General features: G+C 43.3%; 3 protein-coding genes across 3 annotated transcripts; 2 read left to right on the plus strand and 1 right to left on the minus strand.

Moving 5' to 3' along the window:
* Positions 1–855: 855 nt before the first annotated feature.
* On the plus strand, positions 856–7,542 carry spsb3b (splA/ryanodine receptor domain and SOCS box containing 3b). The gene is made up of 7 exons (XM_076298606.1): positions 856–903; positions 2,311–2,452; positions 3,492–3,678; positions 3,815–4,002; positions 4,116–4,218; positions 5,406–5,531; positions 5,865–7,542. Exons 2-7 carry the CDS (start codon positions 2,408–2,410, stop codon positions 6,410–6,412), a joined length of 1,197 nt encoding a protein of 398 aa, XP_076154721.1. The 5' UTR covers positions 856–903; positions 2,311–2,407; the 3' UTR covers positions 6,413–7,542.
* A 43-nt stretch (positions 7,543–7,585) lies between these two features.
* eme2 (essential meiotic structure-specific endonuclease subunit 2) lies at positions 7,586–11,775 on the minus strand. The gene is made up of 8 exons (XM_076298608.1): positions 10,509–11,775; positions 10,267–10,388; positions 9,999–10,091; positions 9,246–9,367; positions 9,025–9,097; positions 8,686–8,801; positions 8,358–8,547; positions 7,586–8,041 (listed from the first exon to the last, which is right to left on the minus strand). Exons 1-8 carry the CDS (start codon positions 10,969–10,971, stop codon positions 7,886–7,888), a joined length of 1,335 nt encoding a protein of 444 aa, XP_076154723.1. The 5' UTR covers positions 10,972–11,775; the 3' UTR covers positions 7,586–7,885.
* Positions 11,776–11,921: 146 nt separating this feature from the next.
* On the plus strand, positions 11,922–18,209 carry mfsd1l (major facilitator superfamily domain containing 1-like). The gene is made up of 13 exons (XM_076298607.1): positions 11,922–12,040; positions 12,284–12,384; positions 12,669–12,793; positions 12,904–12,959; positions 13,131–13,274; positions 13,992–14,150; positions 14,681–14,796; positions 15,023–15,123; positions 15,230–15,341; positions 15,644–15,781; positions 16,011–16,150; positions 16,541–16,652; positions 17,528–18,209. Exons 1-13 carry the CDS (start codon positions 12,019–12,021, stop codon positions 17,654–17,656), a joined length of 1,455 nt encoding a protein of 484 aa, XP_076154722.1. The 5' UTR covers positions 11,922–12,018; the 3' UTR covers positions 17,657–18,209.
* The last annotated feature ends 584 nt before the right edge of the window (positions 18,210–18,793 follow it).

The following is an 18,793-nucleotide window of genomic DNA, read 5'->3' on the forward strand; positions in this document are numbered from 1 at the left end:
ATAATGTGGGTCTGGCTCGCCAGGCTAAAAGCTGTAGGGAAGCCCTGTTATATCAGAACAACAGAAGAGAGCCAATGACCTTTCAAGTGGTTGCTAGGCTAACTTGTGATATATGCTAGGCACAATGGGCCTAGGCCTACGTAATATTTTTGTGTGTGACATTTTGAAGTGTGGTTTCACAACCATTACCTTTGTCTCCATTGTTAGCAACATTTTATGTTAGAGAACGCAGAGAAATCAGTGCACAACATCTATGTCACAGGACATATTTAGGGCACTGTTAGTTGAAGAGCCTAAATCAGTGCTGAGAAATGTTATTATAACTTCACATTCATTTAAATGTATTCACTCTTACAAAGAAAATGACACAAATAACAGCATTTTCACCATCTCTAACAGCACTCCAGAAGTGTGTCAGGTCAATAGGTACCAACATACAGTTTGGGAAAAACTGAATCACATGTGATCACTCTGTGTCAATATCATTTCATTTCATTCATCAATATAATTTATCCCATAGTTGTCAAGCCAAGTACTAAGCGACACATTATTGTATCATATTAATTATTGTATTATTATAATTGTATTATTATATATTGTAGGCCTAACTCAATGCACTGGGGCCTTTCATTCTTCATGAATATTTTTTTTTCTTTTACAGGGAGGTGTTGTCAGTTTTTAACCATCACGATATCCTATGGAAGGTGCTTAGGTCTGGCTCCTCCCAATTGACGTCTTTATCCAATAAGGTGCAGGTGAGGGAGGGCGCAGACAACTTTACTGTTTACGTCTGCCATGAGGTGAAATGGGTCACGAAGTCTTGGACATCTGACGCCACACAGCAGTGGATCATAATCGGACAAGCGTGACAGAACGTGACAAGGCAAGCGGTCGTTTAATCAGGTAGGCAACTTCATACGATAACGCTGGGAGAGTAAAATAGTGTTAATATCCTAAAGCCTGATATATATATATATATATATATATATATATATATATATATATATATATATATATATATATATATATGTGTGTGTGTGTGTTTTTGTGAGGTTTCAGACTTGGATAAGTGTATAATGAAATATCAAGGGGTAGCTTACTGTGGTGCCGTGTGTGTGTGTGTGTGTGTGTGTGTGTGTGTGTGTGATTAATTGTTCATTTAGTCTGTGGCATTGTGGATGAAATGTCATAACTTATTCAATTTATTCGGCTATTCCGCGTTATTCCATGGTAAATTGTTTTTGTCATTAAGACAGTTTCCCTATGCTGCCTTTGGGTTAGTTAAATGTTTTGTTTTTTTAACATAAAGGATCATGTCTTCAACTAGAAATAAAGTTGTTTTGAATTCATTTATCAGGTGACAAATGTGTTTATGCCAAGACCGCATGCCCGCGGTCAGAATAGCTTATGTCGCGCGTCAGCAAATATCTGCAACATCAGTTGCGTGTGTATGTCAGAGAGATGGCTCTGTGGTAGGCTATTCCCCCGCATGTGTGTTACAGTATCTCTTCATAGCAAACCTGAAACCCGATTCTGCCAGTGCTCTATGGATAGGCATAGCAATATATGCAGCTGTCAGTAGCCTACAGTGGATTGTAGGTGTCCAGAATCTATTGTATCCCTGTGTGTGTATGTGTGTGTGTGTGTGTGTGTGTGTGTGTGTGTGTGTGTGTTTATGGCTACCTTAAAAATTAGGCCACGCTTCGGTTCCTCTGAGTGTAACAAATAAGCTATCAATTAACTCGTGCACCATGCACCTGTGAAGGTTGGCCTGCCAGCAAGAGTTTGTGTGAGTGTGTGTGTGGCAGCAGGTGTATCAGTTACAAGACAGCTTGAATGGCCTAATCTCCCCGGGCTGTCGCAAGAATTCTGAGAAGCGCCGGTAGCCAGGCACTGAAGGACTAAGGGTCACGGTCTATGTAAACGTGTGCATGTAATATGACATGGATGTTGAGACGCTGAGTTCTGTGGACCCATGTGTGGACTCATGGCCTAAAATCAGTAAAGAGGTTAGTGGACCACAGCACCAGTGGCCCTGTGTATCAAGTGTTCGTTTGTGTGTCTGTGTGTGTGTGTGTGTGTGCATGTGTGTGCGTGTGTGTGTGTGAGAGAGAGAGAGAGCCTAGCAAGTGTATGTGTATGCGTTCATGATATAATCAGAGACAATGTCTTAAGTCTGTGTGGCGCTAGCCAACGTGGAGGGTAAAGTTCTTTTAAAGAGCCTTTAAAAAAATCAGCCTAAGAGACTCGTAAATTATTTTGTCGTTCAAAGAGTTTGTGTTAATATTTTATTGTGTGTGTGTTTATCAGTGTTAGAAAACAGGTGTTGACTTGGTTGATTTTATTTGGGGATTACCGTGCCCAGAGATGCATCTGGAGTGGAACAGCGCCTGAGGCCACATCCATTATGCTGTCCTGCCAATCAGCAAAGTGGACAATGCTGACATCAGAGGTGAGGGGTCAGATGTCTCATGTCTAAAAGGGGTCAGATGTCTCATGTCACATGTCTAAACATTAAATGACATCCACTGTATTTATTACGTCCACTGCATTTATGGACTTTTTGGGCAGAGGTGTGAACGTGTGGATAGATTTAGCAGAAGTTTTATGAAGACAGGATTGAGTGAGTCAACATTCTGAATAAATCAGGCTGGTGTTGGAATATGGAAATGAGAGAGTTTTTCATATTCTATATTCCCATATATGAACAGCTTTTTCTGTGCTCTGCCCCCCCCCCCCCCCCCCTCTCTCTGTAGTATTTTAAGCGCATGCTTATTCCTGGCAGGCAGGTTGTTTCGCCAGTCAGAGTTTGAGATTGTTGGTGGGGCCAGTCAGAGATTAGCTGGTTTCTGTCCAGTTAGGCAGCAGGTTGGGTTGCACCTCAGCTGGCCTCTGTCCAGTTAGGCAGCAGGTTGGGTTGCACCTCAGCTGGTGGCAGCCCTCCTTTTTGGGGAAAGGGGCGCGTGTGCGTGTGACTACTGGCCGAGGTGTGATAAGTGTGCTCAGAGTTGGTTTGAAGGATTTTCCAGTCTTAGCAGCTTTGGAATATTCCAGAAACTTTCACAAAAATAGTTAGCAAGAGTTATAGTTCATAGTCCACAAGTGCAAAGAAAGAGATTAAAAGAAGCAATAACTTCTGAGAAGTGAAAAAGGAAAGAAGCTCAAGAGGAGGCACTGTTTCCACAGTTTTGAAGTATGTTTGAGCCTTCCTCTGTATGTCCATCTGTGGCTCTCTTGCTGCCTGCCTCCCTGCCCTTTGCCTGCCTGCCTTTCTGTGTCCCAGTTTGTCGGTGAGCTTATGTCTGCCTGTGTCTGTGCATCAGGCTGTTTTTACCATTAAATGACTTATGCCCCCTATGTTCATACTGTTCACATACTGTTTGCTAGTCTACCTAGATTTGTCTTTGAAAGCTCTAACTGTATATGTATGCACCCGACCTACCAGAATCAGACACTCTTCAAATCTCTGCCTTCTATTTGTCTGTCTGTAGGCTAACGAGTCGGATTCAGAGTCCGAGTATCAGGCAGTGTCGCTGCCCATTTCTACGGTGATGCCCCTGGTGGTGCCCGTCACGGGGGAGTCATTTTGCCAATGCCCCAACCAGACTGAGGTCAGCTGTGACCCTTCCGCTGGGGTCACCATCCTGGCTGACTGTGCGTGTGGAGAGGAGGATCAGAGTAAGTGTGTGTATGAGCATGTGTATGTTTCTTTCAGAATGAGGAATGGAGATAATGGTAGATATGCAGATGATACTTAAATACTGCGGCACTATTATGGTACTAACATCTGTGGTTGTCTGTGTGTGATGTACAGCTTGTGACTGGGTGTGGGATGACACTTGTAAGTCGTCCTCCACGTACCTGAGCTGTTCCGACCGGAAAGTGAGTTTCCACTCGGAGTACAGTTGTGGAACGGCCGCCATCCGTGGAACCAAAGAACTTGCAGATGGACAGCACTTCTGGGAGATCAAGATGACGTCACCAGTTTACGGAACTGATATGGTGCGAGTGCCACCTTCTTTTACCTCCTTCTCCTTTTTTCTATTAAGATGTGGTGTTTCTTTCATGTAGTTTTGAAACAGTTTCATTTTAACATTTGTGGGTGTCTGGTGTAGATGGTTGGTGTGGGGACGTCGGAGGTGAATCTTGACCAGTTCAGGCACAGCTTCTGCAGTCTGCTGGGCACTGACGGAGACAGTTGGGGTCTTTCTTACACAGGTGAGGCCTCACACCCCTCAGTTGCATATTCACTGAAATGGCATAGTTAATGACCATTAGAGGGATTAGAGCCAGACCCTGCCATTCTGACTCTGTCCTTCATTTCCATACAGTCTGATAAACATAGAATTTATTACTGATGGCAATATGAACTGATGGTTAGAATGTGATCAAGTTGCAAATGTATCTGAACTTCCAAGGGATTTCCTTCTACAAATGACAAGTGAATTAGCATGTTGACATATTTTCTGCAGAAAGGATTTTGTCAACTTATATAATCAGGCATTCAAAAGCACTGACTCAACCCTCATACTTATGGAGATTTACAGTTGTGTTATTTATATAACTATGCACAGCTTACAATCTATAACTTCATAATTCACCATCATGAAGCTGCATGTGTGTGTGTGTGTGTGTGACATGATGCTATTGGGCTTTATACCAAATGAGCACACTGTCTGCGCTGTTTGTAGGGAGCCAAAGCTCAGTGTTTAGCTAGATGTCCCTGCTCTGTTATTTGTTCAAAATCAGATAAGCCTGTATCCCCTCAATAACCTGTATAGCCTATAACCTGCATAGCCTATAACCTGCATAGACTGTATTTAGTTTGCCAGGAGTGATTTGTGGACAGAGGGAGACATACGTAGAAAACTTGATTGACTAAGAGTTAGGTGCCCTCCACAGTTACATCTTACGTAGGTAGATGAATTAGCAGGTTGTCTGCAATGGTGAGAGAGGCTTTAGAGAGGTAGTTGGCAAGAGACGCAATGAGGACACTGGCAAACAGATGGTGGAACAGACACGGTCAGCAGCAGAGTGGACTGAGATGCACTAGACAGACGGTAGGGCCAGAGGAGACCAAGCACATGCTGAGGTTCCTGTGCGCTAGGCTGAGGAACACTAGCATGCTGAGGTTCCTGTGCGTTAGGCTGAGGAACACTACTGTTCTGCTGACTCCATGTAGAACTCATGTGCCTTTGGATAGCTGGTGAGACGAAGGAGCCTTCATGCTGTCATGTTACCTGAACAAATAATATCAGTAAGGAAGGACTAAGTCACAGGAACTAAATCAGCTGATTCTCGTTTTTCACAAAATTCTTGTTGTTGCACTCTCACTCACTGTTACTGTGCACTGATACTTCAGGGTGCATTTTTTCACTGTGTGTTGTGGGGTGTGTTTTGTACAGGTCTCCTGCACCATAAGGGATCGAAGGTGAGCTTCTCACCACGGTTCGGGCAGGGTTCTATCATTGGGGTTCACCTGGACAGCTGGCATGGAACCCTGACCTTTTACAAGAACCGTAGATGCATTGGTAAGGAATCACACACTCCCCAGGGTTTTATCTAATAATTATGTAAAATGTTTTAACAATTGACTTGAATTGATTATGGTTCTGTTTCAATTGGTGAATGTCAGCTTGTAAATAATCCTTTCAATGTGTAAATTATATCAATGTTTATTGCAAGTCTATGACAATCTGTCAATCTGTCTGGTTCAATGTGACAAATAGATACCCTAAGATTTAATAGACCCACCATGCCCTGAAATCCAGAGTTCCTCCATTTTGGCATTTTGCAGTGGGATCATATCACTTATCTGAGCAAATATCTTTACTCATCTCCTCATTGCCTTTGCTGTGCTGCAGGTGTGGCAGCGCGTCAGCTGCAGAACAAGCGGCTCTACCCGATGGTCTGCTCCACAGCGGCCAAGAGCAGCATGAAGATGATCCGCTCGAGCTCGGTGCCCACCTCGCTGCAGTACCTATGCTGTGCCCGCCTGCGCCAGGTCATGCCACCCTCGGCCGACACCCTGAGCGTGCTGCCGCTGCCGCCGGGCCTACGCAAGCTGCTGCACACTCAGCTGGGCTGGGTGCTCAGCCTGGACAGCTCCAGCGGCGACGACGACGACAGCGACTCGGACACCAACCAGCTGGACGACAGCGACTACTGCTCCAGCTCGGACTCTTACGACGACAGCCCGGGCCCCAAGGTGGACCTGCGCCGCCCGCTGGCTGCCCCCGGCCCTGGGGCCGAGGCGACGGACCCAGTGCTGTGTCCCTCCTGCCTACCCTCGTACCCCATGATGCCCGACTACAGCGGCGCCCAAGCTGAGGCTGCCACGTCCGACAGCGACACCGACAGCTGTGCCTCCGACCCCGAGACTTGCCAGAGAAAGCGCTGCAGGTGGACGTGAGGCCTGGTCACTTCCCAAGCACCCAGACACATATTCAATCTACATACACCTCTTATTCCCCCTTGCAAACTCTCCATTCAAATGTATGGCACATGTCCCCCAGCCTTCTGTCCACTCCCTGCCATCCGTCCACCATTTGGAAGCATATAAGTAGCTTCTGATTGAACAGACTGACTTTGACTGATTGTAACCATTTTCTAAATGACACTTTAACTTTTTCAGTGGTTTTTTGATTATTTTACACCTCTGAGAGAAGAAAGATTGTGAATGTGTGGGTATGTGTGTGTTTTTCATTATGTGAAGGTTTCTGCATATTTTATAGGGGCTCCGGTAATTGAGAGAGTATCCAGACATTTTTGTTATTGCTGAAGGTAATATGTGCATTCATGCATGCAAGAAACTAAAGACTAATCTCATCAATGAATTAGTGGACTAATTGAATAGGTAGCTCAGCGGGCCTACTCAGGTATCACTCTGGCAATTCCTCCTTCATTTCTTCCCTTTTCAGGAGCCAATGTTACCATCAATGTGGCAAAATCTTTATAGGCACGGAGTAAAATGTTGAAGTTAATTGTATAACCCTTTGTAATGGTCAATACCTTAAAATGAAGAAATAGAACATCTAACTTATTTGCACCTTGTAAGGCTTTAGCCAACCAGTGTTCTACAATTATGCTACGCATCCCCAACGCAAAAAACTCAGACTTGTTATACCCTCCATTAATGTCTGTACCTTCAACAGGCCACGACTGGTCAAGTCATACACGAAAAGAGCCTCGTGCAGGGAGGATTTTCTCACCATTTTATCCTTAACAGGAAAATGTCAGAAGATGTCAAGAGGCAGCAAATGTATTATAAGTCTTAAAGCAGTCTATCTCACCCTAGCACTTCTAATCTTAGTGTCTTTTAATCTGCTGTTTGAATTTATCTTCTGAGGCCAAATAGTTTTTTTTAACCATTGTTGGTAGGTGACATTAGTTTTCACCCAACTTTGTGAAAGCGTTCTGCAAATATCTCTTTGTTTTGACAGGCTTGTAATTGTTTGTGTTTGGGTGATTTAATCTTGTTTAGGCAAACATTTACAGAACTTTTGTACTTTGTACTTTGCATGTTTTTCTAAATGAAAATGAAGAAAATAAACAGGTTTGAAAAGAATATCTTCATATGCTTTAATTCAATACATTACATATTCCATTACAAAATCAATAAAAATATTTATGTACAACACTGAAAGTTCCTGAATGAAATATGCTTTCCTATCTTCACATACATACGAAACAGAACCTAATCTGCAATGTAAAAAACATTAGTAACCCAGAGTAATAGAGTAGTAACAACCAGCGGCATGAAGTGCATTTGAGTGCCTCTACAGCCTGAAGTCACCAAATCACATTATAAAGGCGAAGCTTGATTTTCTTCTCTGAACCACTAGCAATTCTGAAACCGAATGTGCTAATTCAGAGACCATGACCATTAGTCCAGCACTAGCTGAGAATTCTCCGTAGTGAGGATGCGATAGATACGAGATGAAAACTCAGGGCCAACGCGCCTCTCCTTCACCATGCCTTTCACCGTTAGGTCAGCTAACAGACCACGCCTCTCTTTCTCCAAATCCAACTTCTCATACGCCTGGAGAAATAGATTATAACAAGATGCATTACATAATAATCTAATAATAATCTAGATGACCACATATTCTTGATTTCCATTACTGTGAGCATATTACATAGCCAATCACAAGTTAAGAGTTTATGTAAAGGACAAGGCAAAAATCTATTTTTTACCGTTGGCTATTTCACATGCATATTCTGTCAACCTTTGTCATACACTCATTACTGTATTGACACAGTATTACCGGTTAACACTGTGATGTGGGTGGATGTGCTGGTGTGTCCGCACAGTGGGTGTGAGAGTGTAGGCAGGTGTGTGTGTGTGACAGTAGTACCTGCAGCAGGAGCTGGGGGGAGGGGTAGGCCGAGGTCACTGCCACAGCCACCGCAGGGCTGACGCGGTTCAGCTGCTGAAGCTGCCGGCTCCACACGGCGGCCAGACCCTTTCCATCCCGCTCCACCCGAGCGCCGGCCGCCCACGCACCGTCTACGCAGAAGCCCAGCTCAGTGCACTCGGACATGGCCCTGTGAGTAAACAAACACACACACACACACACACATCTTATACAGTTATCACTGTTGGTATCAACTTGTTACTGGTGAAATTATTTCCAGTGAGAGTGAATGAGGACAGAGAAAGAGGGGGTGAGTGAGTGCACTCACTTGAAGGGACGTTTGGACAGAGCCTTTGTGTAGGAGCAGACTTGGTCTGCGACTTCCTTCCAGTTGTACAGAAAGTGGACACACACGCTCTTATAAAGCTGCAGGTACACTAGCACCTGTCCAGAATTAATTATGTTAGCAACATGGGTGATCAACTTTGCTCCCTAACTTTAAAAATATGAATTACAAAATACACCGGACAATAGCTTTTTAAGGGCATACACCTTAAAAACAAATACAAATTCAGTTGTACAGTTTCTCTTGTGCTGATGTTTCTTTGTATGTGAATATGTGTGTGCATCCATACTGGTTTGTGTGCTGTAAAATATGACGTCTCACCTCTTCTATTTCCACATCATCCATACCCAACTGAGAACGCAGGTCACCGTGAGAATGATACCATGAACCCCATCTGACAAAAAAGAAGCACAACAGTCTAAGAACACACTTACTCACACACATACACACAACTGCATGCACTTACTCGCATACATACAAACACACAACCAAATGAAACCTTTTCCAAATAGTCTTACAGTCCGAAACACATGGGCACTTACTTGCGATGCTGAGAACCCATCACCAACATGGTCACAACCGAGCTTGTATGTGTCTTCAGGTGGTCCGACAGTGCGGTCAGCAGAGAGGACTCCTCATGCCGACTTGAGTTACCTTGCAAAATCTAAATTAGTCAAACAAAAACACAGAAATCTGTTTTGAAATGTGTGTAATGTAACTTTGATGAGTATATAGTCTATGTTCATAAGCACATGTTTGAGTCCATTCCACAACACCTGTTCCACTCATTCCAAATGAAATGTATACTGTATCAATGGACCCAAAAACTAGTGTGATACACAGTGCTTCTAGCTTATTAGCTGCTGATGCATAACAGGCATACGGGATGTGACCGTGTGAGTAGGGTGCTGAAGGTAAAAGAGAATGGGCAGAGCTGTTCAATCTCACATAGCACAGCTGTGTATACCAGTCAGGCTATTAAACTGTTGAAGAGTGAATTATTTTCCTGGTTCCTTCTAGAATTCTACGCAAACAATCTATAGTTTCAGTGTTCTTTATACAGTTTTATGGGGAAAATCTTGGAACTCTCGGATTGTGAACATTCTAATCACATATTTGTGACCGTACTCCTCAACAAGTCTTATCACATCTCTTGTGATAGAATCCCAAGGCATGCTGTGGTCATCAATCAATTCAGACTCAAAAGGAGATCTCCCTGCGCTACAGCTGTGAATGTAACACAACAGATGAGATGTGTAGCAGACTAGTAGTATATGTGTGCATTTGGAACATACCTGTTTGACTGACGTCACTACGTCCATGAACTCATACAGAGAAATCACCATAAGCACCTGCTCTTCCTCAACTTCTCCATCTTCAGAATTCTCCTAAGATAATTAAATACACAATGTGGTCCAACATGTTACCTATATCGAAAATGTCCTTTAGGAGTGTACAGCAGTTGTTTATATGGAGTATCTCAGCAGCCTTATGTAGTTCTGCCTACATGAACACTGCCATGATCTGAGACAGCTAAGAGTGTGCAAAGAGCAGGGTGGCTACCTGAGGCAGGGATCGTGTCCAGGTGATGCTATGAGTCAGAGAATGAGGCTCTATACAACTCTTCCATTCTAGTTCTGAAAGAGTCTCGGTCAAAACATCCGACCTTCCATCCTGCAGTAAAACTATCACAGACAGAGAGAGAGAGAGAGAGAGAGAGAGAGAGAGAGAAAGAGAGAGAGAGTAATTGCAGCATCACAAAATACAAACACTTGACTGCCACTAAGCCTTGATGAGACATTCACCTGGATGGATTCGCACTGTTAGACACTTCACATAATTTTCAGGTCGGTAACTTTTGAGTCGTTCTGCAGCCTCTTTTCTTTTCTGCTGTTCCAGTCTTTTCTCCTCTTTCTTTTTCTCTCTCTCCTGTTTGGCTATTTCTCTTTCTGCCCTTCTCTCCTCTGCTTTGGCGCGATCAGCATCAACCTCCTCACGATTCCGTCGTTTTTTCCCAGGACTCGGGGTGCTTGGCTCAGTTTGGTTCGGAGGTTTAAGTACGTCTTTCGCATCTCCTTCGTCTTCATCAAGTACCACGACTGCGTTCGATAGCGTCCCATGGTCCACACCAGTTTTGGTAATTTCAGGGACACGCAAAATATTACTATCTTTTTCAGTCACGTTCGTGTATGTCTGTTTAGGATTAATGTTACATTCTGAATCACTTTCGGAATCTGATAATTCCCAGGCATAAACTCTTTTAGACATAGCTATATTGCACGGTTAAGTTAATGTTGCCTAAACCGGTAGCTAAACCTTCTGCGTTATACCACAAGTCTTCTCTTTAAACACTTCAAAAGTCGTCTATATGGTTAAAAAATACCGAAGGATTGGTATCGACACTGATCATAGCCACTGATCCCCAATTTAACTGCCACCCCTGCAAAAACATCGATTCCGGATTTTATCTCCCACTTCAAACAAAAACGCATGGCTGGATACGGGTGGGCACGAGGGACAATCTTTTATACAAAAAAACAATGTTTGAGAAACGCGAAAGACTTTTCTGCATGGTGCATTAATTTACTCATAATCAGTAGCAAAGTGGGTCATTGTCTGTTGTTGATCAGGCAACATTAAAAAGCCATTCGAGTCAACGTGACAGCTATGTGCAGGTGAGATGCTGTCCAGACTGTACATGGATTAGTCGCCTACATTTAAAGCACACCATATGACGTTCGGAAACTCGGCAGGCAGAACTCGGGCTCTAATTTGTGGGTCAATTACACGTCTGGCAAAGATGGTTTTAAATCAGCCCACAATGTTGTTAATGCTGCTAACGTTACATTGACCTCACATTTTTAGTTTAAATTATCTTTAAGTACCTTTACAGGAACATTATGAAGCGTAACAATTGCGCCAATGCAATAGCTAAACCCAGTAGGCTATTAATACCTTCAGGTTCCTTAAATTATTTACTGATAATCATTTCCATGTGCACAGTGCTAGTAGATGAACAAATCAGTTTACTTTAGATGATGAAAGTAAAATGTTCATGCGCCAATCATAATCCAGTCATGTGGTGGCGGATTTGACGTTGGTGTACGAGTGCGGTAGTTCCTGTTTAGCCCTTTTGGAATATAGGTACATCATGTGGAACAGTTTCGGGATCAGCTTGTTTGGCTCTGCCACACCCATCAAGCCATAGATATCAGATGAGTTTCCAGGCTGCTGCTGCAGGAGAGTTGCATGTAAACAAAAAAGACTACTCTGCAGAATCTGTCTCTCCTTCCTTCCACAGAAATTGTATACAGAATGGCGAAACCGGCTGAGAAAGGTGGGCTAAAGTTGGTAAACGTTTTGGGCTTCTGTTGGAGATATTTTATTCAGTGTTAAAATTACACATGCGACCTGACCTAAACCGGTTAGCTGCGAACTTCCACTGAGTTGTTTTCTTCATGTCAGATTTGAGACATTTTAATTACCCTGCGTGCGTGTCCTCACACGCCCAGACCTATATTATCTGTCATCAACATAAAACATCAATCAGACTGTAATGGACTGTATTTTCTTGCTGCAGCCTATTACCGTTTTGTGGTACTGTTCTTCAACTGCCTGTTGACGTTCGGCTCCTACTTCTGTTTCGACATCCCAAGTGTGTTGCAAGATCAGTTCCAGGGGGTGAGTCAGTGAAGCTAATTTGATTGCAGGGGTTCAGAACATTGCTCATCAACTTGCAAGAATGAGGTCACATTGATTAGACAAGATTGGACAGTGTACTCATGATGTTGAAGCTTTACTTTGTGAATAGTGTCTCTGTTGGTTGAACTAAGACTGGCACACTAGCAAGTCACCTCTCTCTGTGCCTGATGGTGGGATACATTATGGACCACTTCTGTCTCCTGTGTCATTTTCAAATAGTTGTAACTATTTGTTTCAAATTTGTTTAAACTATTTTTGAACAGAAACTGACCTGTCCAAACGCGACTGTAACTAATGGGACCTCACAAAACACTACAGAGGTGTGTGTGGAGGGTCTAGGAATGACCCCTCAGGAGTACAACCTGCTCTACGCCATCTATGCCTGGACGTTAGTATTCAACCCCCATACACACAAACACATTCTAATGATGCATGTTTGGCTTTTAAAGGTTGTACTGTTTGCTTTAATAAAAAACCTCTCCTCTGGTGTGCCCATAGAAACGCAGTGGTGGTGATTATGGCTGGCTTCCTTATTGACAAGCTGGGAAATCGCTGTAAGTAGGGTGTATGTGTGTGCTTGGGAATGGGTTGTGGAATTGGTAGTGTAAGCCTAATATGGCTATGTAAAACTCTAAGTATGCAGTTTGATGTTTCATATTTCGCAGTAAGCCAGGCTTAGTTTTTCCATCCAGACACTGTTGCTGACCGTGCTGTTTCTCTTGCAGTCGGGGTGTTCCTCTTCTCCTTCCTGACGGTGCTGGGTTCGGCCATCTTTGCTTTGGGTTCCCACTTTGAGGGCACCTCGGCTCTGCTGCCACTCATGCTCACTGGCCGCCTGCTCTTCGGCTCCGGCAACGGCTCCCTCACCAGTAAGAACACAAAAGCTCAGAGCAGCAGGGATGACGCATACAGCAGTCTATGGTCAAGCTCACCTAACAGTCTATGGTCAAGCTCATCTAACAGGAGTACTGTGCTTCCCATGAGCTAGTCATGCTCACCAATCAGAGGTGGCCCTCTCAAAATCACAAATCCAATCGCAATAGCAATATCTGTCAGAAAAATCACAATGAGATATTTCCCCAAATTGTGCAGCCCTAGTCTAAATCAATGCTAAGTGAATAGCTAGACCTAAAGGCAAGCGCTATCAGTTAGACTTAAGACACTGAACTATGTGCATAATCAATGCACTTCAGCAATCCCTCTTTGTGATGGCTGTGTCTCATAGTGGTGAGCAATTTTATGGGGGAAAGCAACCTTTCTGTGGGAACATATGTTTAAGTAGTGCACTCTTTTCCTAAGCCCACACTCCTTGCCATAAGCCCACACATGAAAACACTTTAATAAGCTAGATTAGTGTTGTGTTGTATGTGAGCCCCCATAGCATGCAGTAGCGTTGTTTTTTACTGTAATGCAAAAGAAGGATCACTGTAATGTAGTGCACTGATCATTCCCTGAATCCTGAGAGATGTTTAAATCGTTATACATAGACTGAAAACCACAAAACATGGCAGATGTCAGGCACAAAGACATTGCTGCTATATCAATTGTGTGTGTGTGTGTGTGTGTGTGTGTGTTCTCGTTTTCAGTTGTGCAGAACCGTATCACAGCGTTCTGGTTCCGTGGCAAGGAGCTTGCATTAGCTTTTGGTCTGACCTTGGCATTCTCCAGACTGGGTTCAGTCCTTAACTTCTTTCTGACGCAGCGCTTTGAGGCTGACTATGGCATGCAGTGGACTCTCTGGGGAGGTACGAAACAGCAGAATTATCTAACTTCAGCAAGCACAATGCCGTTGGAAACAGTCTGTTTATTGGTCATTTTTTGCCAGATACTTTTTGATGTAATTTGAGAACATCTCCTCTCATAGCACCACTCACAACCAGTCTTGCTGATCCTAGCACTCACCAGCCGTCTTGAACTGAGACGTAACAGCACTCACCGATGCACTTATTCTTACTGTACTCTACTGTTTTTAAACTGTTCTTTAAATTGTCTTAAAATTGTTGAGAATCGCTTTAAAACTTAAAATTGTTACCATGTTGTAAGTCGCTTTGGCTAAAAATGCGTCAGCCAAATGTAATGTAATGTAATGTAATGTAATGTAATGTCAAGTTAAAATAGAATGTCATCGCTCACTGTAGCCTCTTCCCACTATGCGTTAAAGAGCACAGATCTTGTCTACTGAATCTTTTAACTGCTTTTGGTGTGTGTGTGTGTGTGTGTGTGTGTGTGTGTGTGTGTGTGTGTGTGTGTGTGTGTGTATATGTGTGTGACACAGGCACTCTTTTGTGTGTGCTGGGTTTCCTGTCTGCCATCACTGTGAGTGCTCTAGATAAGGTGGGCATGAAACAGCTGGGTCTTGACGGAGCGATACAGGAGGAGTCCCGCAAAGTGGTGAGTATACTGTCTCCTTGTGCTGCTCAACAGGAGCACAGTGGTGAGTATACTGTCTCCTTGTGCTGCTCAACAGGAGCTCAGATGTGTGTATGTGATGTGACTGGCTCTATTGCAAATATAAAGTGCATATTGTATGTTGCTAAACTGTTGTGTGTGTGTGTGTGTGTGTGTGTGTGTGTGTGTGTGTGTGTTTATGTTTGTGTGTGTCCATGCTTGGATGAAGAGGATACAAGATGTGAGATTGCTGTCTCTGCGCTACTGGCTGCTGGTGCTTACCATCATGTTCTTTTACAACGGTATCTTTCCATTCATCGCTGACGCCAGGTACACACACATACACACACACACACACACACACACATTTACACACATAGACTGGTCTGGCATGTGAGCATTAATATTGACATGATTGTGATTTGATGTGCTGCAGTAAGTTCATCCAGGACAAATACAGCGGCTATGAGCAGAAGGACGCAGCCTACATCGCTGGAGCCGTGTATGACAGCTCTCTGGTGCTCTCCGCCACCGTGGGCATACTTATTGTGAGGAAGCAGACGCACATCACAAATACATCATCATACACAGGCGCTCGTACCCACATTCTGCACACATTCTCACACACTTTTGTAATTACTTCTATTTACTCACATAATTGTGTGGTTTCTTCTTCACTTGCTGTATGTTCCAGTCGATTTCACCCTTTTGTTATACATGCTCTCTCTCTCTCTGTGTGTGTGTGTGTGTGTGTGTGTGTGTGTGTGTGTTGTAGGACTACATCGGCCTATAAAGTGCATATTGTATGTTGCTAAACTGTTGTGTGTGTGTGTGTGTGTGTGTGTTGTAGGACTACATCGGCCTGAGGGGTGTGTTTGCTGTCTTATGTGCGGTCCTCACACTGCCGGTGTTTGGCCTGCTGGCCTTCACCTTTGTCCCTCCTCTCATCTGCACTATTTGGCTCGGAGTCACATACTCGTTTGCTGCTGTAAGACACACACACATTCACTTGTATGAATATACCGTATGCATACGAGTACTATCCTAAGCTATTTACCTTAATATTGTATGTTTATTGTGCCAAGGTATATTGTACAAGATATTTGAAAGGGCTGTAAACAACTAAAATGCTAACGTGCACATTTATAAATCAAAGATATACTGTATATAGTTCTAAAATATTTTTGTCTCATTCTTTCTTTTCCTGTTTTTTTCAGGCTAGTATGTGGCCTTCTATCCCTCTTGTGGTACCTCAGGCAACTCTTGGGACGGCTATGGGCCTGGCTACATCAGTGCAAATGGTTGGCATTGGAGTTTCCAACCTAGTGGTTGGGCAGATTCTGGGCACCAAATCTAGGTACCAATGAACAGAGAAGTATACAGATAGCAGAAAAGATGAAAATAAGTAAATACTACATGTTTATTAGGCGCAATTTTGTTTTTATTGGATATATGCACATACACTTCTTTACATAGTTGATACACATTCTTTAATGTTTAATGTCAATTTGACAGGAGGTTGACCTGGATAATCATTTCACTCTCAGACTTCATTCTCCTAATGTGTCAGTTAAATCATGTTTGTTTGTGTGTGTGTGTGTGTGTGTGTGTGTGTGTGTGTGTGTGTGTGTGTGTGTGTGTGTGTGTGTGTGTGTGTGTGTGTGTGTGTGTGTGTGTGTGTGTGTGTGTGTGTGTGTGTGTGTGTGTGTGTGTGTGTGTGTGTGTGTGTGTGTGTGTGTGTGTGTAGTGATGCAAAGATCCCACTGTGGCGATGGCAGAGGATGATGATCTTCATGTTAGCCAACACCATCAGCTGTATTGCCACGGCAACGGCCCTCAATTTCGTGGACCATCGACAGGTGGGCAGCACTAATTGGCTGAGAGATGCAATGAAGTTGCTATGGCTTAGGGGTGACTAGATGTCACATCCCTGTTTTCGGTGGCCTGTCCCCGGTGAAAATAAATGAACCTGAATTGTTTCCCCTTTTTAAAAACAATAGATATTGTAATGATATTGACAGCGCAACTGGAAATGTCCCCGGTTTTCATCTCAGAAATCTGTTCACCTTACTATGGCTTAGGGCTGTGCTTTCAATATTGAAATATCGATATATTGTATTGCCACTGCCCCTAAATATGGATATTTTTTATTAAAGCATTAGGCTGTATAAAAATGTCTATGCAGCTGACTATTGCGATATTCTTTTTATTATTTGTCTGCTGAATTATCAGTATAATGTGATCTATACTGATCAGGTGGTACACAGCAAATTGTGTTTCCAGCTCTATGTTTACATTTTGGGTAAGACGTTTTGCAATATATGGCAATATGTATTGTATCGCAACATATCGTGCTGTATTGTATGGTGACCCATGTATCGTGATGCGTATCGTAAGGGTCCTTGCTAATACACAGCCCTACTATGGCTGCGATCATCTGAGATCCCCCACATCACAACTATATTTAGTCACGCCATCAGTGTGGGTGGCTGTATTTGTTCCTGGCCCTGAACTTTGCCAACTGTCTTTTACATAAGTCTCACAATGAAAGTTGCTCTGAGCTGTTGCCAAGCAACGTCCACATGGAGCTAACATAGAGATTGTAAATGTACCTTGTGCTGTTCCACCGTGTGTGTGTGTGTGTGTGTGTGTGTGTATGTGTGTGTGTGTGTGTGTGTGTGTGTGTGTGTGTGTGTGTGTGTGTGTGTGTGTGTGTGTGTGTGTGTGTGTGTAGGGGGGGACACTGAACAAAACAACCAAGAGGTCCGCAGCAGCCCCTCCTGCAGCAGCAGGGGACAGAGAGCCTCTGGTGGGAGAGGAGAGGGAGGGAGCTGGAGACGGAGAGCGACAGGAAGAGGAGTGAGGTCATCTGCAGCCATTGACCACACCTGGAGCTTTCACCTTCTCATATGACCTGGGATGGAACATTCACTCTTTCACCTTCTCATATTGATTTTTTCTCTGCTTGCTTTTTTCAGTCCTCTCTATTTGTTCTCTATCTTTATCATTAACTTTTTATCTTTTTCTAAAGAGAAGCAAATGGAGCAATGTTACGTGTAATTCTCGGAAACTCTACTCTATTACACTAACAGTAATTATATCCACTCCTCTTTGCTGAATGAAGGGACTGTGTTTTAGTTGCCTCTCAGTATCAGAGTCTGGAAATACCTGTGGTCAGTGACATAAGTGCAAAACATTAAAGTATGGACTATTGCTTAACAGCATAGGTCAGATGTGTGTGTGTGTGTGTGAGTGTGTGTCAGAAATGATCAGAAATGTGCCAATTCATTTTTTGTTAAATCACTATTGCCATTATGGTTGCATGAGGGACAGGATTTTTTTTACTGCATGTAAAAATTGTAACAATAAAAATGTTTGTATTAATCTGATGCTTCTTATGTATTTTACAAATGTGAATTATTAAATGTTGACCATTACAATATTAGTCCTATTCGTCCTCCTTCCCAGTAGATAGGTAGCTGGACTCACATACAGCAGTACTGAGGCTTGGATCAGAAATCATCTAAAAGTTAAAAGGTCTGTCTCAGGAGATGTAATATTCTATTAGAACATAATGTAACAAACCCATGAGGATGTTAAAGCCATACATTTGGCCAAGTCCAGCCATTGCACAAAATTGCGCTTAGACGTAAGGTATTATCTTGTCCAGAACACTGCAACGGTTTGCTTAGACTATAATTTGTGGCCTTAGAAACCCACACACAATGCCGTGGTTTCGATGCATTTCTACCCACGCACATGCTGCATATGCACTCTGCGCTATGACAGCAGGCCTACACCACCAGGGAACGCCATAACGCCTCCGACTACGCATCTCTTGATTCCTGCGTTGGTGGAGGTTGCCTGCAGCAACCGCAGATTCTGGATCAGTTTCATCGACCTGTTTTACATGGCATGTCAAGGTGTGCACTGCACTCTCTTTTGGCAGCTGGAATTAGTTGCTGTACAGAAAGCACTGTCAGAAAAATCACACTAATTT

The sequence above is a fragment of the Alosa pseudoharengus genome, unplaced genomic scaffold (genome assembly GCF_046254945.1).
Source record: "Alosa pseudoharengus isolate Yale_2024_CS ecotype anadromous, Long Island Sound unplaced genomic scaffold, YU_APseudo_1.1 YU_APseudo_1.1_scf_21, whole genome shotgun sequence".
In the NCBI taxonomy this organism is placed as follows: Eukaryota; Metazoa; Chordata; class Actinopteri; order Clupeiformes; family Clupeidae; genus Alosa; species Alosa pseudoharengus.